Raw genomic sequence first — 22,055 nt, forward strand, 5'->3', positions numbered from 1 at the left:
CTCGGGTCCATGGAAAATGGCAGAGTCCAAACTGGAGCCAAACCTGCCAACAATCACAGCGGGCTCGTCCCCCAAAATTCCTCCTCCATCTGCCGTGACACTCGGGCACAGAAAGGGAGTTTTCATTGTGTCCTTAAGGTTAACTGCTCTGGTTGCTTTCAGAGAGGTGGTTTTAAAATTCTCCTGCTTATCTTAAGGTAAAGAAAAGGAAAGGAGAAAAACTAAAATAAAACAAGCCATATACACAAATCCCAAAGCACATAAGCTGAATGATTTAATTTAATATCAGCAAGGGCCAAATTGAATCTTGATAAAGAAAATGAAGACAGCAATATTTTCCTTAAGAAAATACACATTTTAAAGAAGAAACATTTCTTTAAAAAAAAAAAAAAAAGTTTATTTGGAAAAGCCAGCCCCTTATACAAGGTTTTGTATCTATACTTTCGCTGTCAATTACAATGCTACTTTAAAATGCACTGAATATAATTCATTGAATGTCTATCATTATCTTCCTGCCTCAATTTAAAAGATATTAGGTTAAGAAATACAGTTTCATTCTGGTCCATCCTCCCTCCTATCCTTAAAATAAACCCATTTCTCTACTTTTCAGGTAAGTGAAAAGGGTCACAACCCTTTAGATTTGTGTGGAGAGTAAGAATGTGTCCAATAATTCTAAGCAAAACATAATTTTTTTTAAGGCCTTCTCAGAAAAAAGAAAAGGAGTTATTTATTAAAAGTAAGTACACTTAGCAACTTCCCTCCCAATCTTATCCTCATTGGTTTGCCTGGGGCCAAATCTCTCTGGCTCTCTTTAATTAGCAAACATTGGGGGAAAAAAAAAAAAACCTTAAACATACAAAGACTGAGTATCTCACACACAGCTCTAAGCTAGATGCAGATATAAATGGAACTACTACGGATCAAAGGGGGAAAATTCCAGGGAAAACAGAAAGATTCCAAGTCTCACAGCTTAACTGAGGTTTTGGAAAAACCTAAACTGAATCCAGCTGCTGTTTGAAATATCTGTCTACATTTAATTAGATATGTTGTATTTACCAAGGAAGCATAAATATATAGTTCTGTATATTTTAATACTTTTACAGCGAAAAAAATAATACTAAGTGATCTCAAAAGGGCAATGATCTATAACCACTCAAAATAGGTCTCTGAAAAGGAAAACAAAAATATAATTTAATGAAATTAACTCTCAAGCACTTGGCTTCTAATAAGCATCCCAAGAAACAATACTAGAGGGGTGCTGATGAGTACAATGTGTCTAGAACAGCCAAGAAGTTTCCAAAGTTTTATGCTTTACGTTCCTAAATATATAGCTAGCAGGCACATATGCCAGGCAACTAACTACTGATGCTAGGAAAATATTTTAGTCAGAATTTTATAAAAGCCCCAACTTCCAACCAATATTTCTATTCATAAATCTTCCAGTAACAATGTCTGACAATATATTACAAATTACAATGAAGCAAGAATAATTTTAAATTTTAGATTTGCTTCAAACAAGTTAGTTATTTTCTCCTTTAACATGACACTTAAAATAGATGAATTCAGCAGAATGGTTTAAAAAGTTAAGGCTCCCTAAAGAGTTCTAAAGACTAAAACTTAAGGCACATATTATAATCTTTCTGACACTGTTAAAAGCTAAGATTAAAAAAAAGAAAAAAAAAGACGTTCCTCCCTCATTCTTTGCCAACCACTTCCTCCCCAAAAGATATGGCATTTTTAATTCAGGCAACTGGTAAGGAGTGAAACAAAAATTCCATCAATGAACACCTGGTATGATTTCCACACAATGTCCACTATTTGCATTGAGCACCACTGGTAGATTACAGGCCAGCAGAATATCTTCAGATATCTTGGGTCACAGGCTGCTCCATTTACCCTTCAGCCCCACGGGTTCAGACTGGACTCTCCTCCTCTTTGGGGCTTCCTTCTGTGCCTTTCTGCTCTGGAGATTCTGCTGCATTGGTAACTTCTTTTGGTTTCTCAACAACATCTAGACTGGTCTCCTCCTCTTTACTTTCCTTTTTCTGCTTCTTCTCTGCTTTCTGTTCTTTTGCCAGAAGTCGATAATTGATGCCCATACCAATGAAGAGATAGATGCCTGCGATGATTAGGATTACGCCACATGCCCAGTATGTGTATTTGTAGTCTCCATATATGTCATTGAGACGACCTAAAGAGTTCCAAAAAAAAAAGTTATGTGGGTATAAGTAGACAAGTATATCCTTTCCCAAATAAAGCTTAAGGATCCACTCAGAAAGAAAACGTCAACCCAATCCTCAAAGAGCCCACAAATGACAAATTAGTCTAAAAAAGAATTTCTAAAAATGATCTGATCTTTTGTTTATGATGTCACAGTGATTTTGGATGGCCTTGCATATTCTGTTATTTTTAGCAACTTGAAAGTAATTGAATTTTGGCAAATTTGAATTGTGAAAGACCTAGAGCTCACCCAGAATCGATTCTCTCAATACACAATGGAAAAATTTGTTGCTCAAAAGAGGTTTAGGAGTCTTGCCTAAGGCAACAGAGCTATCCAGGTTCCCAGACCAATGCTCCTTCTCTCACAGCAGCATTTCCCAAAGAACGTTCCTGTGAACACTCGTGCTATGCTAAAAAATTAACTAACATCAACCACCATTCTAAGCACTTGATCCTCAAAACAGGAGATTCTATCTATTATCATCCTAACTGTACAGATGAAAAAAGCTGAAGCAGAGATACATTAAAGCTAGTAAGTGAAATAGGTTAGCTTTAAACCCAGAAAGTCTGACTCTGAAGCTTGTACCCATCCATAACCACTGTGCTACAAGGATTCCTCCCTAATGTTTCCAAAGTCAAATAAATTTAGGAAATGGTGTATCTTATTCTTTTCTATAAAAGATTCACAATGCCTATTAGCATATTAAAGGCTTTGTGAGGTCCTATAGTAAAGAAACCTATTTAACTTAATGTTTCCAACATTTTTTTGGCCATGAAATCCTTGCTATAGTAAAATTTATTAGCATCTCTTAAAATTGGTATCTCAAGGAATAAAGTCTGGAAGACCCTACCCCACATCCATGAAGGACTTAATATAACCAATTCAAATATGATTCTACATGGTTTTCTAACTCAGGGCATGGTTCACTCAGCTATATTTATTGAGCCCTACAAACACCATCACTGGCTCTGCTAGGCCCCTGAGGATAAGGGTGAGCAAAGGAGATAACATTCACAGTTCAGTGGAGAAGAAAAATGTTAATCAAATTCTTACACCAACTGTGACAAAGGCTACAAGGAGGGTTTGAAAACAGAAAATAGGGGGTTGGGACCAGTACGCAGGGTCAGGAAGGCTTCTCTTAAAGTGTAAACTAAGCTGAGACTTACAGGAGGATAGGAGTCATCTAGGAGAAAGGGGATGGGAAAAGAATCCAGGCAGAGAAGGGCAAGTGCAAAGGCAGGTGGTAGGAGGAAGCACAGGGTGTGAGGGGTGTGGAGCAGAGACAGCAAAAGGGGAGTGGTAGGAAATGAGGCAGGAGAGAGAGGTGGGCCAGGCCCTGCAGGGCCTTGTAGGCCACATTAGGGAATTTGATCTTCACCCTGTGAACAATGCAAGCAACTGGAGAGTACAACATTCTAAGAGTTCTGAACTGGAGAGCCCTTAGAGACTGAAGAACAGCTAGAGCGGATATGGGTAAACCAGTTAGAAGGCTACTGTTAGGAGCAGCCCAGGTAGGAGACAGGAGATGTGGAGAAGGGGGCCGGTGTGATGGAGAGAATGGGCAGATTAGGAAGAGATTTAGGAGGTGAAAACTGACAGGACTTGGAATCTCATCGGGTATAGGGAGGAGAGAGGGTGGGGAAGTTGGGAAAAGTCAGTAGTGGATCTTCTTTTATGTATCCTTCCTTCCCTTATAATGCATAATCTCAAAAGCAGGAGTCATATCCAGGCGAAGTCCAAATTATTATTGTAATTTGTATTAATAATAATTTTAAAATGTAAACAATTTGGTATTCTTCGAGAATAATTCATCGAGTGTTACGGTCACTTACTAGCTGTGTGATCTTGGGCAAGTTATTTCACTTTATTTATTTTTTTAAAGATTTATTTATTTATTTTTTTCCCCCAAAGCCCCAGTAGATAGTTGTATGTCATAGCTGCACATCCTTCTAGTTGCTGTATGTGGGACGCGGCCTCAGCATGGCCGGAGAAGCGGTGTGTCGGTGTGCGCCCAGGATCTGACCCCCAGCCGCCAGCAGCGGAGCGTGCGCACTTAACCGCTAAGCCACGGGGCCGGCCCTATTTCACTTTTAGAAGCCTCTATTTTTTCATTTATAAAGTGGAGACAATAACAGTCTTACCTCATAGAGACGTGTGAGATATGACAGGATACATAAAATGATTAGGACAGTCCCTGGTACACCCGAGCCCTCACCTGTTAGCTACTGTCATTATTTTATATATTACTACTGAGATAAATTCCATAATTAAAATGAAATTACCAACAGTATTTTAAAGGTAGAGTGTATATTATACATTTTTCTATAATAAACATGTTAGTTTTATGATCAGAAAAAATTATTTTAATAAATAGTTAAGTTTATAACAGTTTTTGATTCTCCTTTCAGCTTCACTTTAATCCTATAAGTATTTGAACAATTATGCTGTGCCAAGCATTGTGCCAGCACTGAGGGCATAGAAATGAGAAAGACTTGCTCTCTGCCATCAAGGAGCTCACTGATCTCTGCTTTCTATCACCTTCCCAATCTTCTATGCATGTTTTACGTTAACAGAACCTCAGAAGTAGGAAGACATACTATACCTAAAAGCGGTGGCCCCAGGAGGACAGGACAGCATTCCACAATGGTCACCAATCCCACAGCGCTGGAGAACCTCTGGGGCCCAACAAGGTCCATCAGCGTTTCAAACAATACGGAGCTGAGCCACCCAAATGCAAATCCAAAGAATCCCGCATAGACACAGAACCCAATATAGCTGGAGGATAAAGGTGCTAGCAGATGACACACTCCATTTGCAACGATAGAAGCAGCAAAGAAATACTGAACTCGAGGTCTTATCCACCTTGTGTTGGCTACAAGTCCCATAGAAGGTCTGGCTACCATGTCAACAAAAGCCAGAATGGAAAGAAGGAAGGCCGCCTTCTCACTAGAGTAATGCTGACTCTTGCCATAATTACTAAGAAAGACTAAAGGCGTAAACAGTCCAAAAAACATGAGCACATTTCCAGAGAGGTATAGCAAGAAGCCTCTGTGCGTGAACAAGGATAAGTCCAGGAATTTATTAATTGTTTGGAAGACTGATTGTTTCTCCTTTTTGGCGTTTCCTCCAATAAGATCCGTATTTGCATCACCTGCCCCTTTTTTTGCATCAGATTTTCCAGCTTCCTGAAGGGACTCTTTAGACCTGTCTTTCTTTGCATTTGTTGGCTTGGGCCCTATTGGTCGCATCAGGGCTCCAGCCACACAGCAGTTTAGTAGGAAGCCTCCAAGAATTAGGAAGCTTCCTCTCCAGCCAAAGATACCAAAGAAAGCCTGATTGAGGGGGGCCAGGGTAGAGAGGAACACAGGGCTGCCTGCCATGGCAAGTCCATTTGCTAATGGTCGCCTCTTGTAGAAATATTTGCCAATCATGGTCAGAGCTGGATTCAAGTTGAAGGCAAGCCCAAGACCTGGGGAGGAGAGAGAAAATAATCACATACTGTAATAAACGTCAGAAATAGATTTGGAATTACTCAACCAAAGAAATAAAAATAAGAGGTAAAAATAATGGAAAGGAGACAAAAATCCTCATAATCAGAGGGCATATTGGGTAGTGGTTTAACGTGTGGACTCTAAAACCAGACTACATAGGTTCAAATCTTAGCATCACCACTTACTGGCTGTGTAATGTCAGACAAGTTGACCCTCCTGTGACTGTTACCTAATATGTAAAACAGGCACACGGTACTGTTGTGCATAAGGCACTTAGAACAGTGCCTGGCATGTAGTAAGCACTCAATAAATGTTAGTTATTTTTATTATTTTTGTTTATATCATTTGAAGGTAAATAACTGTCTATTAGTCAAATCTAGCAAAATTACCTGAAGGATTAAAACCAGAGAAGGTCATCAAGTAGACAGTTATCAAATAGAAAAGTTTTACAATAGAAAATGAAATACAAAATTATTCCTCTTACAATAGTACCCAAAACCAAAAAATGTGCAATTTATATACCTACAATTGTGTAACTTTCCTGAAGGGTTGGAGAATTAAAAACGACACACACACACACACACACACACACGCACACAGTTTTTGGACAATAAAACACAACACTGTCAAGATGTCAATACTCCCCAAATGAATGTACTAATTTAATGTGATTGCAATGAACATATCAGTGGATTTCATTTGGAGATGAAGTGACACTAAAACATACTTAGCGAACAAATACATGGGAGTCAACGAGGAAATTTTTAGTGGTGCAGGGGGAAGAGTGGGACTAACCACAACAAATATTTAAATGGAAGCTACAGTCATTAGAACAGTGTGGCTCTGACTTAGGAATAGGTAAACGCTGATGGATGAAAGTGGACAGAATGTCCAGGAACAGACCTGAAATATATATAAACATTTAATGTAAGATAAAAGTGACATTTTAAATTACTGCTGAAAGAATTATTCAATAAATAGTGCTAGTATAAGTAAATATTCAAATAACTTCTAGATGCTCTCCCTGGCCCCCTCCTGCTCCCTACTATTTATGTTTCAGCTATTCACAGAGGTTTAAACCAATAAACCAGAGCAGGTCACTCCACTATTTCAAACCTGCTAATGGCTTCCTATCCATAACCTTTACCTGGTCCTTACCTCCCTCCCTGATCTCATACCAGACCATTCCCACCTGTGCTAATAAGCCTGCTGCTGACTTAGGGCCTATGTTCCCCTAGATTTTCACAAAGCTAGTTCTCTGTTGTTACTCAGATCTCTTAAAGTCATCTCTTCAATGAGCCCTTACCTTCATTGACTACCCAGTCCTTCCCTGTCAGAACACCTTGTTTTGAGGCTTTGTATAGCATTTATCATTACCTGATATTTTTCTTATTTGTTCATATATTTGTGAGTACTACTGTCTGCCTCCTCCCATTAAAGAACATGACTTCGCCTGACTTGTTGCTCTATCCCCACAGCACCTAACATACATATAGTTGTTGCTCAATAAATATTTGATGAATGAATAGAAGAGCAAATGAACAAACTGACTAACTACATGGGAACAAATAGAGTTATATTTCTTTCTTCTCATTTTATGTCAAATATTGTCATTCATCCAGAAGTTTTAAATGTAAAAAAGAGGGGTATTTAAGAAAGTAGGCAAATATTCTCATAATCTTGGAGGAGCATTTTCTAAGAATAATATACTAGACAGAAATCATAAAAGACTGAGAGTTTTGAATACTTGAAAATTGTAGACATTTAATGAGGAGAAAAAAGCAGAAAGACTAAATCAAATTTTTTTCAAACAAAATTCTTCTTTTTTTTTTTTGGCTTTTTCTCCCCAAAGCCCCAGTAGATAGTTGTATGTCATAGTTACACATCCTTCTAGTTGCTGTACGTGGGACGCTGCCTCAGCATAGCCAGACCAGCAGTGCATCAGTGCACGCCCAGGATCCGAACCTGGGCCGCCAGTAGTAGAGTGTGTGCACTTAACCACTAAGCCACGGGGCTGGCCCCCAAACAAAATTGTATAGCAAAAAATTAATGGGGTTGGGGCCAGCCCAGTGGCTCAGCAGTTTTGTTTGCACACTCCGCTTCAGTGGCCCAGGGTTCACGGGTTCGGATCCCGGGTGTGCACCGATGCACTGCTTGTCAAGCCATGCTGTGGTGGCGTCCCATACAAAGTAGAGGAAGATGGGCATGGATGTTAGCCCAGGACCATTCTTCCTCAGCAAAAAGAGGAGGATGGGCATGAGACGTTAGCTCAGGGCTAATCTTTCTCACAAAATAAATAAATAAATAAAAAATTGGGAATAGATACTTGTACACCCATGTTCATAGCAGTATTACTCATAATACCTAAAAGGTGGAAGCAACTCAAGCGTCCATCGGCAGATGAACGGATAAATAAAATGTGACATATACACACAATGGAATATTATTCAGCCTTAAAAAGGAAGGACATTCTGACACATGCTACAACATGGATGAACCTTGAGGACATTATGCTAAGTGAATTAGCCAGTCACAAAAAGACAAAAACTGTATGATTCCGCTTATATGAGGTACTTATAGAGTTGTCAAATTCATAGAGACAGAAAGTATAATGGTGGTTGCCAGGTTCTCCAGAGGGATGGGAGGATGGGGCACTATTGTTTAATGGGTATAGAGTTTCAGTTTTGCAAGATGAAAAGAGTTCTGGAGATGGATGGTGGTAATGGTTGCACAACAGTGTGAATATACTTAATACCACTGAACTGAACACTTAAAAATGTTTAAGAAGGTAAATTTTATGTTATGTGTATTTTACCACAATTAAATATGAAAAAATTAATTTGGAAAAATAACTGTCTCTCATGCAAAGGAATAACAATTTAACACGTAAAGTTATTACACATTATTCTTAAATAAGAAAATGAATACACAAAGGTGGTGAATAAGCCTTTTGTAAAACAAAAACAAAACAAAACAAAAATACATAGCCACAAACATATAAAAAACATTTACTTTCCTAATAATCAAAGAGATGCAAATTAAAACCAGGAGATACTGTTCACCTGTTAAATTGGCAATGATTAAAAAATATAATATTCCATTGTTGACAAGGGTGTGTCCTCTCTCATATATTGTGGTGGAACTATAAATGAGTATAACTTTTCTGGTGGGAAATTTAGTTTATATATATTTAAAAAAACACAGCAGTTCCACTTTTACAAATTTATCCTAAGAAAGTATTCATGTTCACAAAGGCTATCAATGCAATACTGTTTACTGATAGTAAAAAAATGTAAAAAAACCAAAAACAAAGTCATAAATATTCAACAATTAACTAAGAGGTCAAATAAAATTATGGTGTATATCTTTTCAATGGAATAATAGAGATTAAAAATGTTATCAGAATATTTAATGACACGTAAAGATGTTCATGATATATTGTTAAGTGAAGAAACTACTTACAAAACATTATACATAATCTGATCCTTTTTTGTTCTATAAAAAGGTTATATGTTTGTGCATAGAAAAAAGTTTAGAGGGATATACATCAAGACGCTAATAGTGATAGTATCTGAATTGTGAAGCTATGAGTAATCTTAATTTATTATATTCATCAGCAGTTCATTAATTTGGCTACCGAAAAAAAGCGGGGGAGATTATCAAGTGAATCCTCTATCCCTCAGAAATGTATCTGGACATCCTACTAGATAATTCCTGCTTTACGTTTAACAATCTCTCCTGCTCCAATAGAAGCCTACTCCCTGTGGGAGGAAGAAGTAATGAGAGAGAATAATAACCAATGACCACCCTTGCAAAAAGTTGCTACACACATTTTATCTACCACCACTGACTATTCTTAGGACAAGGGATTCAATCATCTCTTTCAATTCATTCATTCATTTAACAAGAAATGAATACCTACTGTATGAGAGCAATTTCTTTAAAAGTTTGCTTTTCTAGTACTCAATGTATTTACAGCTCTTCAAAATGATAATCAAGTAATTTCTATAAGGAAGGAATTTTACTCAAAAGATCTGAAAGACGAATGCAGGGGAATACCAAACAGCCATCAATAAACTAATGCTTGAAAATGAATCAATAGCAACTCACCTCCAATGACGCCGACACACAAGTAAAGTTGCTGCACAGTGTTACAGAAAGAAGCTGCAACCAAGCCACAGCCTGACAAGCAGCCCCCAATAATCATGATTGGACGACTGCCGTATTTATTCACCAGGATACTGCTGATAGGACCTAAGAGATAACCAAAAATTTAGTAGTATAGAAGGAACCTACTCCCTCACATCTACACAAGGCATTAGTGACACTAAATGACAAGTCCTTCAAAATAGACACAACAAAAGGCAATAGTAAGAATATTGCTTTCTATAATTATTTCATAGTCATAGGTATGTGTACTGGAAAAAGATGATGTTAAAAAACATTGTGTATCTTCTATATCCAGAAATATTGAATAGAATTTTACTAAAACATAAGACTTTAGTTTGTCCTTAATCTTTCTCTTATAAGGCAGAACAGGCTGAAAACACCTTGGTAATGGATGTTAATAGGCTTCTTGATGTAGCCAGGATATGATCAACATATATCTACTAAGTTTGCTCTGTTTTAATTTTTGAACAGGTACACTGACATGATGAGATGATTTTAGAGCATTATTCACACATTATCATAAATGTGGTTTGTTTCACGTTTTTAAAAAAGAAGGGGCTGGCCTGGTGGCACAGCGGTTAATGCCTGCGCTCTGCTTCGGCTGCCTGGGGTTTGCAGGTTTGGATCCTGGGCACGCACCGACGCACTGCTTGTCAAGCCATGCTGTGGCGGCATCCCATATAAAGTAGAGGAAGATGGGCATGGATGTTAGCCCAGAGCCAATCTTCCTCAGCAAAAAGAGGAGGATTGGCATCAGATGTTAGCTCAGGGCTGATCTTCCTCACACACAAAACAAAAAAGAAGAAGAAGAAGAAGAAAAGAACAAATACAAAAATACATAATTATTTTTTCCAAGTTTAAGTAGTTTTGCAATTAGGACATCTAAACTTAAAATAAAACAAAAAAACCGGTCCCATTTACATCCAGCTGTCTCAGGTATTGAATTGAATATGTCTTTTAGAGTTAACCTGGTTCCATGCCTATATTACTGTCTTTTACTGTGAAAAAATGTTTGTAGGAGAAGATTAAGTCATATAACAGTCAAATATCCTTGGGTCTAACTCAAGAGGATAGGAAATAGAGTGTTATCTAAGAAAACCAGATTAAATTTCCTCAGCTAAATAGATGTGTACAAAATAGTCAGTTTTTCTTGAATGTAAGAGAAGAAACCAAATAAAAAGTGAAGCATTATAAGGATCAGGAAGAAGATTTTATGCATTTCATGTATCAGTTTTCGAATACAAAAATCAAATGGCCTCTTCTTACTTGCTACATATAGGTATAATCTGTAATTCTCTTTTTCTAAATTTTTAAGTCTTAATTATAGGAAAGCCTTATCCAAAGTATTGTAAAAGCTGTAAGTACAACTTAAGTACATTCTGTAAGTACACAACTCTTAAGTACACTAAATATTTGCTGATTACAAATTGAATGACAGCCACTGAATTTCATTTATTTATAACACTTATGTCTCTACTTCATGGATACGGACTTGTGGAAACGACAACTTTGTTTACATGACACCATAACTTGTCTGCCTGGTTAAGGTAGATGACTAAAAATAAGAAAGGGTCACTGCAATGCATCAGTAGGGAAGGGGACACAAGGAAAAGAACTGATGTTTGAACTTGCGAAGTCACAAAGCTAGTAAGAACCAAGTTTCAAACCCAGCCCGTTTTCTCCCCATTACATGGACTCTGTATTTTTGGAACTAAATTATAAAGCAGAAGACATACAAATCATATTTCTCTTCTATTAGCACAGTAAATTCTGACCCTATTCTGTTTATTCTATACTTAGTTCCCAAAAAGTAAGTCTATTGTTAAAAACATATACAGAATTGACATTTTCAGAATATACTACTGATCATATGTTGACATATTCTATTTCCAGAAACACTATGGAAAATTCCCCAGTTACTTATATTCTAGTACTACTATTCAGAGTTGCAGTACGGTGTCCTAAGATTAAAAGGACAGGCTCTGGTTTCAGGGATCCAAAATCAAATTATGGTATATATGACGAATACTTACATATAATAAACATGCAAGAGGGAATTAAAGCTTAGTGTCTCAGAGAATCAAATCTCTCTAAAGGGCTGGGTCAAGAACTGAATGCCATGAGAGACTTTAGGCTTAACCAAGGACATGTATAAAGAAATTTTCATTGACCTTATAAGCCACTTCATGAAAATATTAGGCCACAGCTGGTTTGGAAGTAATCTGAATTACAGCTTGTATAAGACGAGAGAATTAAATACTGAAAGACTATTCATAAAATATTTCCATATAAATTAGTCATGAAACAGATTTTGTAGGGTCAGAATGACAAAGATCAAAATATTGCCACAATGTTGACTTTGTGAAGTAGAAGTTAATGCTGTAAAGTTTGCAGTATTACTCACACTCTAACAAGCATCAGTATGTATCTCTGAAGCAAAGCACTAAAAAAAAGAAAACTAAACCACTCATAGCTCAAAACATTAGTGTTGAGGGTATAGCTCAAATGCACAAGTTAAAGGATTATGGCAGTTGTAAAAGTGATGATAATTCTTAGGGGACATACACTTAGGAGCCAATCAAAACAAAATAACCCATTTAGTGAAAATTCTGCCGCAAAGCTCATGATAGACAATTTGTCTTACAGAATTATTTCAGGAAGGATGGCCCCAATTAGCTATCATTAAAAATAGGGAGGGGTACAGTTTATAGGTCTATTATAACACAAATTCAGAGAAATGTGCTAGTTATCTCTGGGCGAGGACAAAGAAGGAACTGTTTTCCCAAAAGAAAGTGTCATGTGCCATTAGCACAACTGACATCACTTACTTTTGGTGCAAAATACAAGTGGCTCTCAAGCTCTTCGGCAGCTCAGAATTGCAACATGTGAACCCTCTGGTTTGTAGTCAGCTTAAAGATACACTGAGCATCTGGAGTACCCCTGGATAATTTTTATACCAATTTTTTTCTAGCCATCATAGTCAAAACCTGACTAGAAATCCTAGTAGATAGAAGTCAAAGCCTCCAAAATTATTGGTTCTCAGAAGCTAGATAATGTCCAAAGACCCTTTTGATTTCTCTGAACTTATTAAAAAAAATAAGTACTAAAATTTAGTACTTGTGTTCTTTTAAAAAGTACTTAATTTAATAGACAAAACAGGCATACGTTCAAAATTTAAAAGACACAAAAAGATATACAGTGGAGAAAAATAAGTATTCCCACTCCTGTTGCCAGTCACCCAATTTATCTCTCTCTAAGGCAACCAGGTTACCTGTTTTCTTCTGTGCAAATAAAATTATGTACTTAATTAAATTACAACTTCAACTACTTATTCCTGTTTCATGAGTTTATGTTATTGTCTCAACAGGATTATAAACTTCTCAAAGACAAGGATTAGGATCAGTGTTCTCTATCACTCACGACACCTAGCCTCATGTGAAATATGTGCACAGGGCTTAATGAATATTGGTTGAATCTGCCACCAGGTTAGAAGCCTAAGGCTATAAGGTTTTACAGTCAAAATATAGAGTCTTTTTACTGGCTGTTAAAAAGCCACATGTGAAAATAATCTCAGGTCCTAAACTGCCACCCAAAAATAAGAATGAGAGAAGTAAAAGCTTGGCTAAATAAGCAACGTGAGACGTTGTCAATCCCAGTAAATAAATACACTTGGCTTTAGAATCTCTGCTAAGCAACTACATATTTTAAGTACTATGGTAGGCTTTGACTTTGACATGTTAAATTGTGATTTGATGTTCAAGGTGAAACCAATAGTATTTTATTTTTTTATTATTATTTTTTTTTTGCTGAGGAAGATTTGGCCTGAGCTAACATCTGTTGCCAATCCTCCTCTTTTTTGCTTGAGGAAGATTCTCCCTAAGCTCACATCTGTGCCAGTCTTCCTCTATTGTGCATGTGGGTCGCCGCCACAGCATGGCTGCTGACAAGTGGTGTAGGTCCGCACCTGGGGAACCGAACCCAGGCTGCCGAAGTGGAGTGCGCCAAACTTAACCCCTAGGCCACGGGGCCAGCCCAATACTTTAAATGATGTTAAGTAAGCAACTTACTCTCCTCATCTCCTTCACAACATTTCAAAGAAAACAGAAGGGAAAAAATGATAAAACTTAAGTTTAAGGTGTAGCCGAAATGCTTTTAGGACTAATAACATCAAAAGGAACAAGGGGGAGATTTTACTCAGTTCTTTAACTCTAACACCATGAAAAGATTTCACCTGAGACTATGAACTATGTTATTCAGTTGCCATTGTTAATGGGAATGAAAAACGTGACTCTAAACATAAAGCTTCAAGAAATAACATTTCGAAACTCATAAGACATAAAAAAAAAGTTACTTAATACAGATCCTTTGGCTGCTTAATGAAAATTAAAATAGCAGGTCTTAGTGGGTACTTACCTCCACCATACATAACAGCCAACATGATGGAGGATATCCATGACACTTCACTGGTGGTGGCATTGAATATACCTTCAATTTCTTTGAAGAATACAGTAATAGATTTGGGAAATGCATAAGAGAAACCAATGGAAATGAAAGCTCCAACTACCACTGCCCACCCCCAGCCTCCATCTGGGGGAGTGTATCCAACTGGACCTCCAACTACTGGTGGCATTTTAAGTGTAGATGAATTCCAAAATGCAGTTCAAATCCAAATATCTGAAAGATATAAAATTAAAACAGTCTGTCAACAATAAAGCACTCCCAACAACAAAGCACTTCTACCCTTTACACCTAGCTCTCAAGTAACTGAATTGTTTTTCAATGTTACTTGTCCAATAGACATTATCTTCTAAGGACATTATCAGAACAAGTTTTAGAGCCATTGTATTGCCCATAGTTTTTAGTAGGTAAAAGGAAAATAGCTCTTCACCATTTAGGAAACCATAATCGAACTAAATCCTTTTCAATAAATATAGCCTTTGCATTTCAAATAAGCCTACTAGTTTTAGTAGTTAATATAATTCCTCAAATTACCATGAATAAGTAAATGCCTCGTTTGACTTATCTGCTTGCAAAATTCACATAACACATACCCTACAAAAGTTTCAGGTTTTAATATAGGTTTTATAAGTTTTTCCCTTTTCCCAAAACATATTCTTCAATCCTTACTTTCTTTATACTTTCTCTTATTTATTTATTTATTTTTTAAACAATTTATTTATTTTTTCCCCCAAAGCCCCAGTAGATAGTTGTATGTCATAGCTGCACATCCTTCTAGTTGCTGTATGTGGGACGCGGCCTCAGCATGGCCGGAGAAGTGCTGCGTCGGTGCGCGCCCGGGATCCGAACCCGGGCCGCCAGCAGCACAGCACGCGCACTTAACCACTAAGCCACGGGGCCGGCCCCTTTCTCTTATTTATAAGCTGAAAAAAGTATTAGGAAACGTGTACCTGACTCACTAGATATGTAGCAATTTGCAAGATAGAAGATCATGCTGAACACACAAGAATTTCATTTAATGGGCTGGAAAAGTTTCTCAGAAAAGTTTCCTTTTATCTATCTTATGGCTTTGATCAAGGTATTTTTTCCACTATAGGACAAGAAAAACTCCTAAACAACAGCTAGTCAATAGAGTTAAACTCACAAATTGAACTATGATGTTAAAAGATGGTAGTTTCAAATCAAAGACTATCCCTTTTCTTGAAGCCACCTAGTACTGATGAACAGAAGTTAGAAAATGAAACTCCCTATTAGATTATGAATAAGGAGAAGATGGGATGAGGGTTTGGTGGTAGTCCTACCTGTCTTCTCAGGAAGGTCTCCTTTAATTTATTTAAAGCCAACTTCCACCCTATATTACAACTCATCCTGCAATAGTTTGTTAGCATGTCCATTTCAAATTATCTCCACTCAGACTATATTACAGTAATAAAAACAGGTCAGAGATGACAAGCTCACTGTTGGCTACAACATTCCTTAGTCTAAAACACAAATCTAGCTTCATAGTATAGTAGTTAACTCCTAAATACTGTTTCTTCCAACCCATCTAAACACTTCAAACACAATTTAGGACAATGACATTGTAGGGGTAGGAAGAAAGTAGCCCCTAGCGGAAGTTTTCCTGAGAGCGAGGATATAGGTTTCATCATTTCTACTCAACATTGTACTAGAGGTTCTAGTCAGTGCATGCAGGCAAGAAAAAGAAAAAAGAAATAAAGACGAGAAAGGAAGAAGTAAAATTGTCTTTATTCACAGATGACATAATCGTCTATGTAGGCAATGCCAAGGAATATACAAATAAGTTACTAGAACTAAAATGAATTTAACTATGTCTCAAGATACAAGATTAACAAACAGGAATCAACTATCTTTCTATAAACCAGCAATACACGACCAAAATTTGAAATTTTAAAAAGTACCATTTAAAAAACTGAATGGGGTAAATCTGACAAATGATGTGTAAGATCTGTACTCTGAAAACTACGAAACATTACTAAGAAATTCAACTAATTAGGCAAAGATTAGGGCTGGCCCAGTGGTAGACAGTTAAGTGTGTGCACTCCACTTCAGTGGCCCAGGGTTCGCGGGTTCAGATTCCAGGTGCGCCCCAACGCACCACTTGTCAAGCCATGCTGTGGTGGCGTCCCATATGAAGTAGAGGAAAATGGGCACAGATGCCAGCCCAGGGCCAATATTCCTCAGCAAAAAGAGGAGGATTGGCATCAGATGTTAGCTCAGGGCTGATCTTCCTCACTAAATAAATGAATGAATGAATAAATAAATAAGGCAAAGATTTCTGAAGGCACATAACAGCACTTTTATCAAAAAGTTTATAAACTGGATTTCAAGCTACAGATTGGGAAAAAATATATACAAAATATATATCCAACAAAAGACATGTCCAAAACATAAAAAGAACTTTTATGGCTCAATAGCAAAAAAGACAAAGAATTCAATTAAAAAATGGGCAAAAGATTTCAACAGATACTTTACCAAAGAAGATACATGGATGACAAAGTACATGAAAAATTGTTAGTCATTTGTGAAAAGCAAATTGAAATCATAACGAGATACTAATACTTATCTACTAGAATGACAAAAATTAAAGCTGGTAATACTAACAGTTGATGAGGATATGAAGCCAATGGAACCCGCACATTGCTGGTGGTAAAGCAATATGGTACAGCCAGGTTGGAAAACATTTTGGCAATTCCTTATAAAGTTAAACCTACATTTAACATATGACCCAGCCATTACACTCCTAGGTACTATCCAAGAGAAATGAAAACATACATCTTCACGAAGACTTATATGAGAATCCTCTAGTAGCTTTATTCATAATAGCCCAAAACTGAAAACAACCCAGATGTCCAACAAGTAAATGGATAAACAAATCTGGTATAGCCATATAATGGAATACTACTCAGCAATAAAAAGGAACAAACTACTGATGCATGCAAGAACATGGATGAATCGCAAAAGCATTAAGTGAAAAATGCCTAGACATAAGACTATATTCTGTATGGTTACATTTACCTTAGGATGTAGAAAAGGCAAAATTCTAGTAATAGAAAACAGATCAGGCATCGGAGAGAGGAGGTTGACTGCAAAAGGCCATGAGAGAACTTTTTTGGGTCATGGAAATGATCTGTTATTATAATTGTGGCAGTAGTTCTCATTGAATTATACATTTAAAATTGGCAAATTTTATTGTATGTAAATCAGACCTAAATAAAGCTCATCAAAAAAAAAAAAAGTCCAAGGATAGTGACAAGGGAGATAAAATCTGTTCAGTGGCACAAGGGAGACAACAGAGAAGCAAAAGGAGATGGCAGGCAAATTTCTCTGTCTTGGCTATCAGAGTAGTTAAAGGGAAGAAGAGGAAAAGGAAGAGGACAGAAGACTCTCTCCTGAGAATTCACAACTACAGGCCTGTGTGAGCTTATACTAATGTCTGTGGGAAACCTCTGTTGTTCTTCCAGATATATTATGTTTGATTTTGCTAGCAAACATTTCTCACAAAACCCTGCCAAACACAAGCTGACAAACTAAAATTTCAAAACACATCAAGAATCAATTAACCATGGGTGAAGTAAAACCAACCCAACACAGCTGGATTAGACACTCAAGAACTACAGACATTGGATATATGGATATTTAAAATGGTTAAAAGCATGAAATAAGGCATTAAAAACACTAAAAAAAAAAACCCCACAAAATACTACAAAAACACTAGTTGATTTGAAACAGAACTTTTAGAAATGTGAAAAGTATACTCAATGAAATTAATAATTGGTTAACTAGCAGACTGAACATAGCTGGTAAGAGAGACAGTGAACCTGGAGGATAGGTTTGAAGAAAACAGTCAGAATTCAGGGGAGACCTTTATTCTGAAGCTATGAGAGAAAGGTTTAGAAACACGTAGTTTAGAATGGGAGGATCCAGCGTACATCTAATGGGACTTTGGAAGAAGAGAAGAGTGGGAAAGAGGCAATTTTCAAGGGTTACTGGCTAAGAATATTACAGATTTGATGAATAGTATGAACCTACAGTTTGAGGAAACCCAAGATAAAGAGAAAAATATTTTTAAAAAACTAGTGAGAAAATGGAGATTACACAACTAACAGATAATCATGCTGACAAAACAGAATTCACGCCAATTTTAAAAACCTCTCAGTCATTATGTCTTCAAATATTGCTTCTTCCCCATTCCCTCTTTCTACTCCTCTGAGACCCCAACTAGCTGTAAGCGGGACCTTCCCATGGTATCTATTCTCTTTCTCTTCTGTGTTTTCCCATCCTTTTGTCTCTCTGTACTAAGACTTTGGGCCTAGGATATTATCTTTCTCCAGTCATGATTTTCATTTACCTAGGGCTATACAAACCCGAATTCTCTTTAAGAATATTTTAAGGGGGCCAGCTCCTTGGCGTAGTGGTTAAGTGAGTGCGCTCCGCTGCTGGCGGCCTGGGTTCGGATCCCAGGCGTGCACCGATGCACCGCTTGTCAAGCCATGCTGTGGCGGTGTCCCACAGAAAGTAGAGGAAGATGGGCCCGGATGTTAGCTCAAAGCCAATCTTCCTCGACAAAAAAAGAGGAGGATTGGCATGGATGTCAGCTCAGGGCTGATCTTCCTCACACACACACACAAAAAGAATATTTTAAGGATCTATTTTGCCCATCCAGATGACTTGAAATTAGGTTGCAGTTCATTTGAGGACTGGTTTACCTCCAATTCACTCTTAGTTCTACAGCACAGCCCTTTAGGATCCCAAGACTCCCACATTTGTTCGCCTGGACCCAAAAAGCTTTCCAAAGCACTAATCAGGCCACCAAGAGAGCTGCTCCTCCTTCTATAACCAGAAAGCCACTATCTCCATAATCATATCTCTTATTGCCACAATTAGGAAGCCAGCAAAAGAAGAAGCTGACCAAATCAGGTAATCATCAAACTCAGGAAGTCACCACAATCAGAGGCTGTTAACTTCTGTGGTTAGCTCCAGAACCACATGTGCCTCCTATGACAGCACCATCAAAGTGTCCTGCTTCTCAAAATCTCAGTCAGTGACTAGACATTGAGACCTCTGTTCTAATTGCCTTACAAATGTTACACGAATGCATTTGACAGGCAGAATTTAAATCAAATCCAGAAATACAGTTGCCAGGGAACCTAGGAACTGTAGTCTTTAGCTTTAAAGCCTCTGCAATATAAGTACACAGAGAAGAATATAAGTACATATAGAAGAGGATGTAATGGATGTTGAACACCATTTCTAAAATCCACCATAGACACACGCGGTATGACACCATTTATATAAAATTTTAAATCATGCAAAATAGCATATTGTTTATAGACACACATAGGTATATACATACATATACCTATACCAATGTCTTTATAAAGAGTATATATTGATACTATTTTATAGAGACATACTGGGTATAGAGAAAAAAGAAAAGAAATTGCTATAAAAGTTTCTAAATGCTTACTCAATGTTCGTACTTATCATGGACAGGCAATGCACAGCAGACCAGCACTGATCTGTGGGCCATACTCCGTAGTGCTCCTTTAGAACTACCTGGGAGAAATGGTTCAAGAATGCTAGGCAAGGGCATTTCACCCACATCCTCATGGTATTGGAACTTCCCAAGAGGATGCTCGAGCCAAGACTGATGGGATCAAATATGGACTGGAGGCCATCACAGAAATTATAAATTTGTTCCTATAAGGAATTCCCCTTGATTATCTCATCAGGATGGGAGAAATTGTGCCATATTAAAATATAATTCTCGACCTATTCTTGTTCATGGATGGAGCAGACAAACATGGCTGACAAAAAGCTGAAGTCCCCAGGGGAATAGAAAACATATTCTCCATTTTCTCTGTGGAACAGTTTTAGTCAGTAAGAGAAGACATTGCCAGGTTATCCCCAACCTCACCAGAGTTGCAGATAGGTCCTAATCTCGTGAAGCATAATTCTCCCTTGCCAAAGAATACGGTTTGCACAGCCAGAATTGCTAGCTTGTCCTGATTTCAGGCACTTGGCCCATCTGAGGATCCCTAGCTTGTTCTCTGCATGAAAACAGCGTCACATCCTAAAATAATATTCTTTTCCTTGGAACATAGTCCTTAGTAAGTTTACTCTTAGCATACACATCATTATATGACACATCCAGAATCCACTGTTTACTTTATGGTTCACTTTTGGTGTACATTCTGTGGGTTTAGACAAATTTATAATGACATGTATCTAACATAGTATCATGATAAGTAGTTTCACGGCCCTAAAAATCCTTTGTGCTTCCACTATTCATTCCTCTCTCCTCTTCAACCTCTGGCATTAACTGATCTTTTGACTGTCTCCAGAGATTTGCCCTTTCCAGAATCATATAGGTGGAATCATACAATACTGTAGCATTTTCAGATTGGCTTCTTTCACTTAGTAATATGCATTTCACTTAGTAATATGCATCTAAGTTTCTTCCATGTCTTTTCATGGCTTGATAGCTCATTTCTTTTTAGCACTATATAATATTTCATTGTCTAGATGTACCACAGTTTATTTATCCATTCACCTACTGAAGGACATCTTGGTTGCTTCTAAGTTTTGGCCATTATGAATAAAGCTGCTATCAACTTCTATACGCAGGTTTTTGTGTAGACAGAAAAAATATGTACCCCTCCTTGTATTTTAATTTGACATCTAAAATTTGTTATTAAGCATAATAGTTGCAAAGAATACAATTTCTGGCATTTTATATGTTGTATTCTATGTGCTTTAAATATATTTATCAAAACTTTGGCACTAAAGATTTTGTCCAATTTATGAAAAATACTTATTATATAAAAATCTAACTGGCCAGCCCATTTTAAACCAATCAAGCAAAACAGATTTGTAAAAGTCATCTCATTTTAATTGAAATAAATATGTTGATACTCATCCCTGTGATAACTATATGACTTTGTAAATCTAATTTTAACTTAGAAAACAGAGAAGGCAGAAGTTTTTTGTCCAGATAGAACAAGGTTATGCCTCCTCCAATATTTCTGACCTAACTCCTATGCATTCTGGAACTTTCCCTTCCTTGGGGGCCCCAGAGATTTTTATAGCCTGGGGCAGTGAACCACGCTAAGAATTGCGATAAATGAGAGATATACCTTGCCTTTGTAGTGAGGGTAAGGGCTTTTGCATAAAGCAAATTGGAAAAGGAGAAGCACAAGACCTCAGGCATCTATTCTCAGGAGAGATGATTTTTAGTTAAGGGTACGTCTGAATCTGAGAATCTGGAGAATAATTCTCTTAAAAATATAACCCAGTTTAAAGATTAAAGTTCTTTGTCCTAGGGCATTTTACTCACCTATGATTCAGGTAGGATAAAAATATTTACAAGTTGAAGCTTCCTGAAATTTCTACTGGAATGAATAGAATAAAAAGCTATTTAACAGCTCAGTTCTGCTAAAGGAAACAGTCTAGATTCTAAAATTGTGTTAAATAGAACTGCTCCAGGCATTAACTTTATGAGTTTTTCCTTCATCTAAGTATGAAAAAAGAGAAAAGCACTCGAAATTTTTCAATCAAATAACCACTAAAAAGATTAATTCGCCTAAGAATGTTTACAGAGAGACATCCACGCACAGACGGTACAGCTATTTAACACATCAAGCTCTGACTCGAACAGCTAATACGTGCTGGACGTGATTAAACTTTGAGCTTAG

General features: G+C 37.2%; 1 protein-coding gene across 1 annotated transcript in view; it reads right to left on the reverse strand.

Moving 5' to 3' along the window:
• Positions 1–251: 251 nt before the first annotated feature.
• The window catches only part of LOC131404297 (monocarboxylate transporter 1), a 38,347-nt gene continuing 16,543 nt past the window's right edge, over positions 252–22,055 (reverse strand). The window contains exons 2-5 of the mRNA XM_058538803.1: positions 14,296–14,556; positions 9,823–9,966; positions 4,824–5,690; positions 252–2,191 (exon numbers count right to left, since the gene is read on the reverse strand). Of these exons, the coding sequence (XP_058394786.1) occupies positions 1,914–2,191; positions 4,824–5,690; positions 9,823–9,966; positions 14,296–14,512 (1,506 nt within the window). The 5' untranslated portion in view covers positions 14,513–14,556 and the 3' untranslated portion in view covers positions 252–1,913. The remainder of the gene's footprint in view (positions 2,192–4,823; positions 5,691–9,822; positions 9,967–14,295; positions 14,557–22,055) is intronic.

The sequence above is a fragment of the Diceros bicornis genome, chromosome 4 (assembly GCF_020826845.1).
Source record: "Diceros bicornis minor isolate mBicDic1 chromosome 4, mDicBic1.mat.cur, whole genome shotgun sequence".
NCBI classification, from domain to species: domain Eukaryota; kingdom Metazoa; phylum Chordata; class Mammalia; order Perissodactyla; family Rhinocerotidae; genus Diceros; species Diceros bicornis.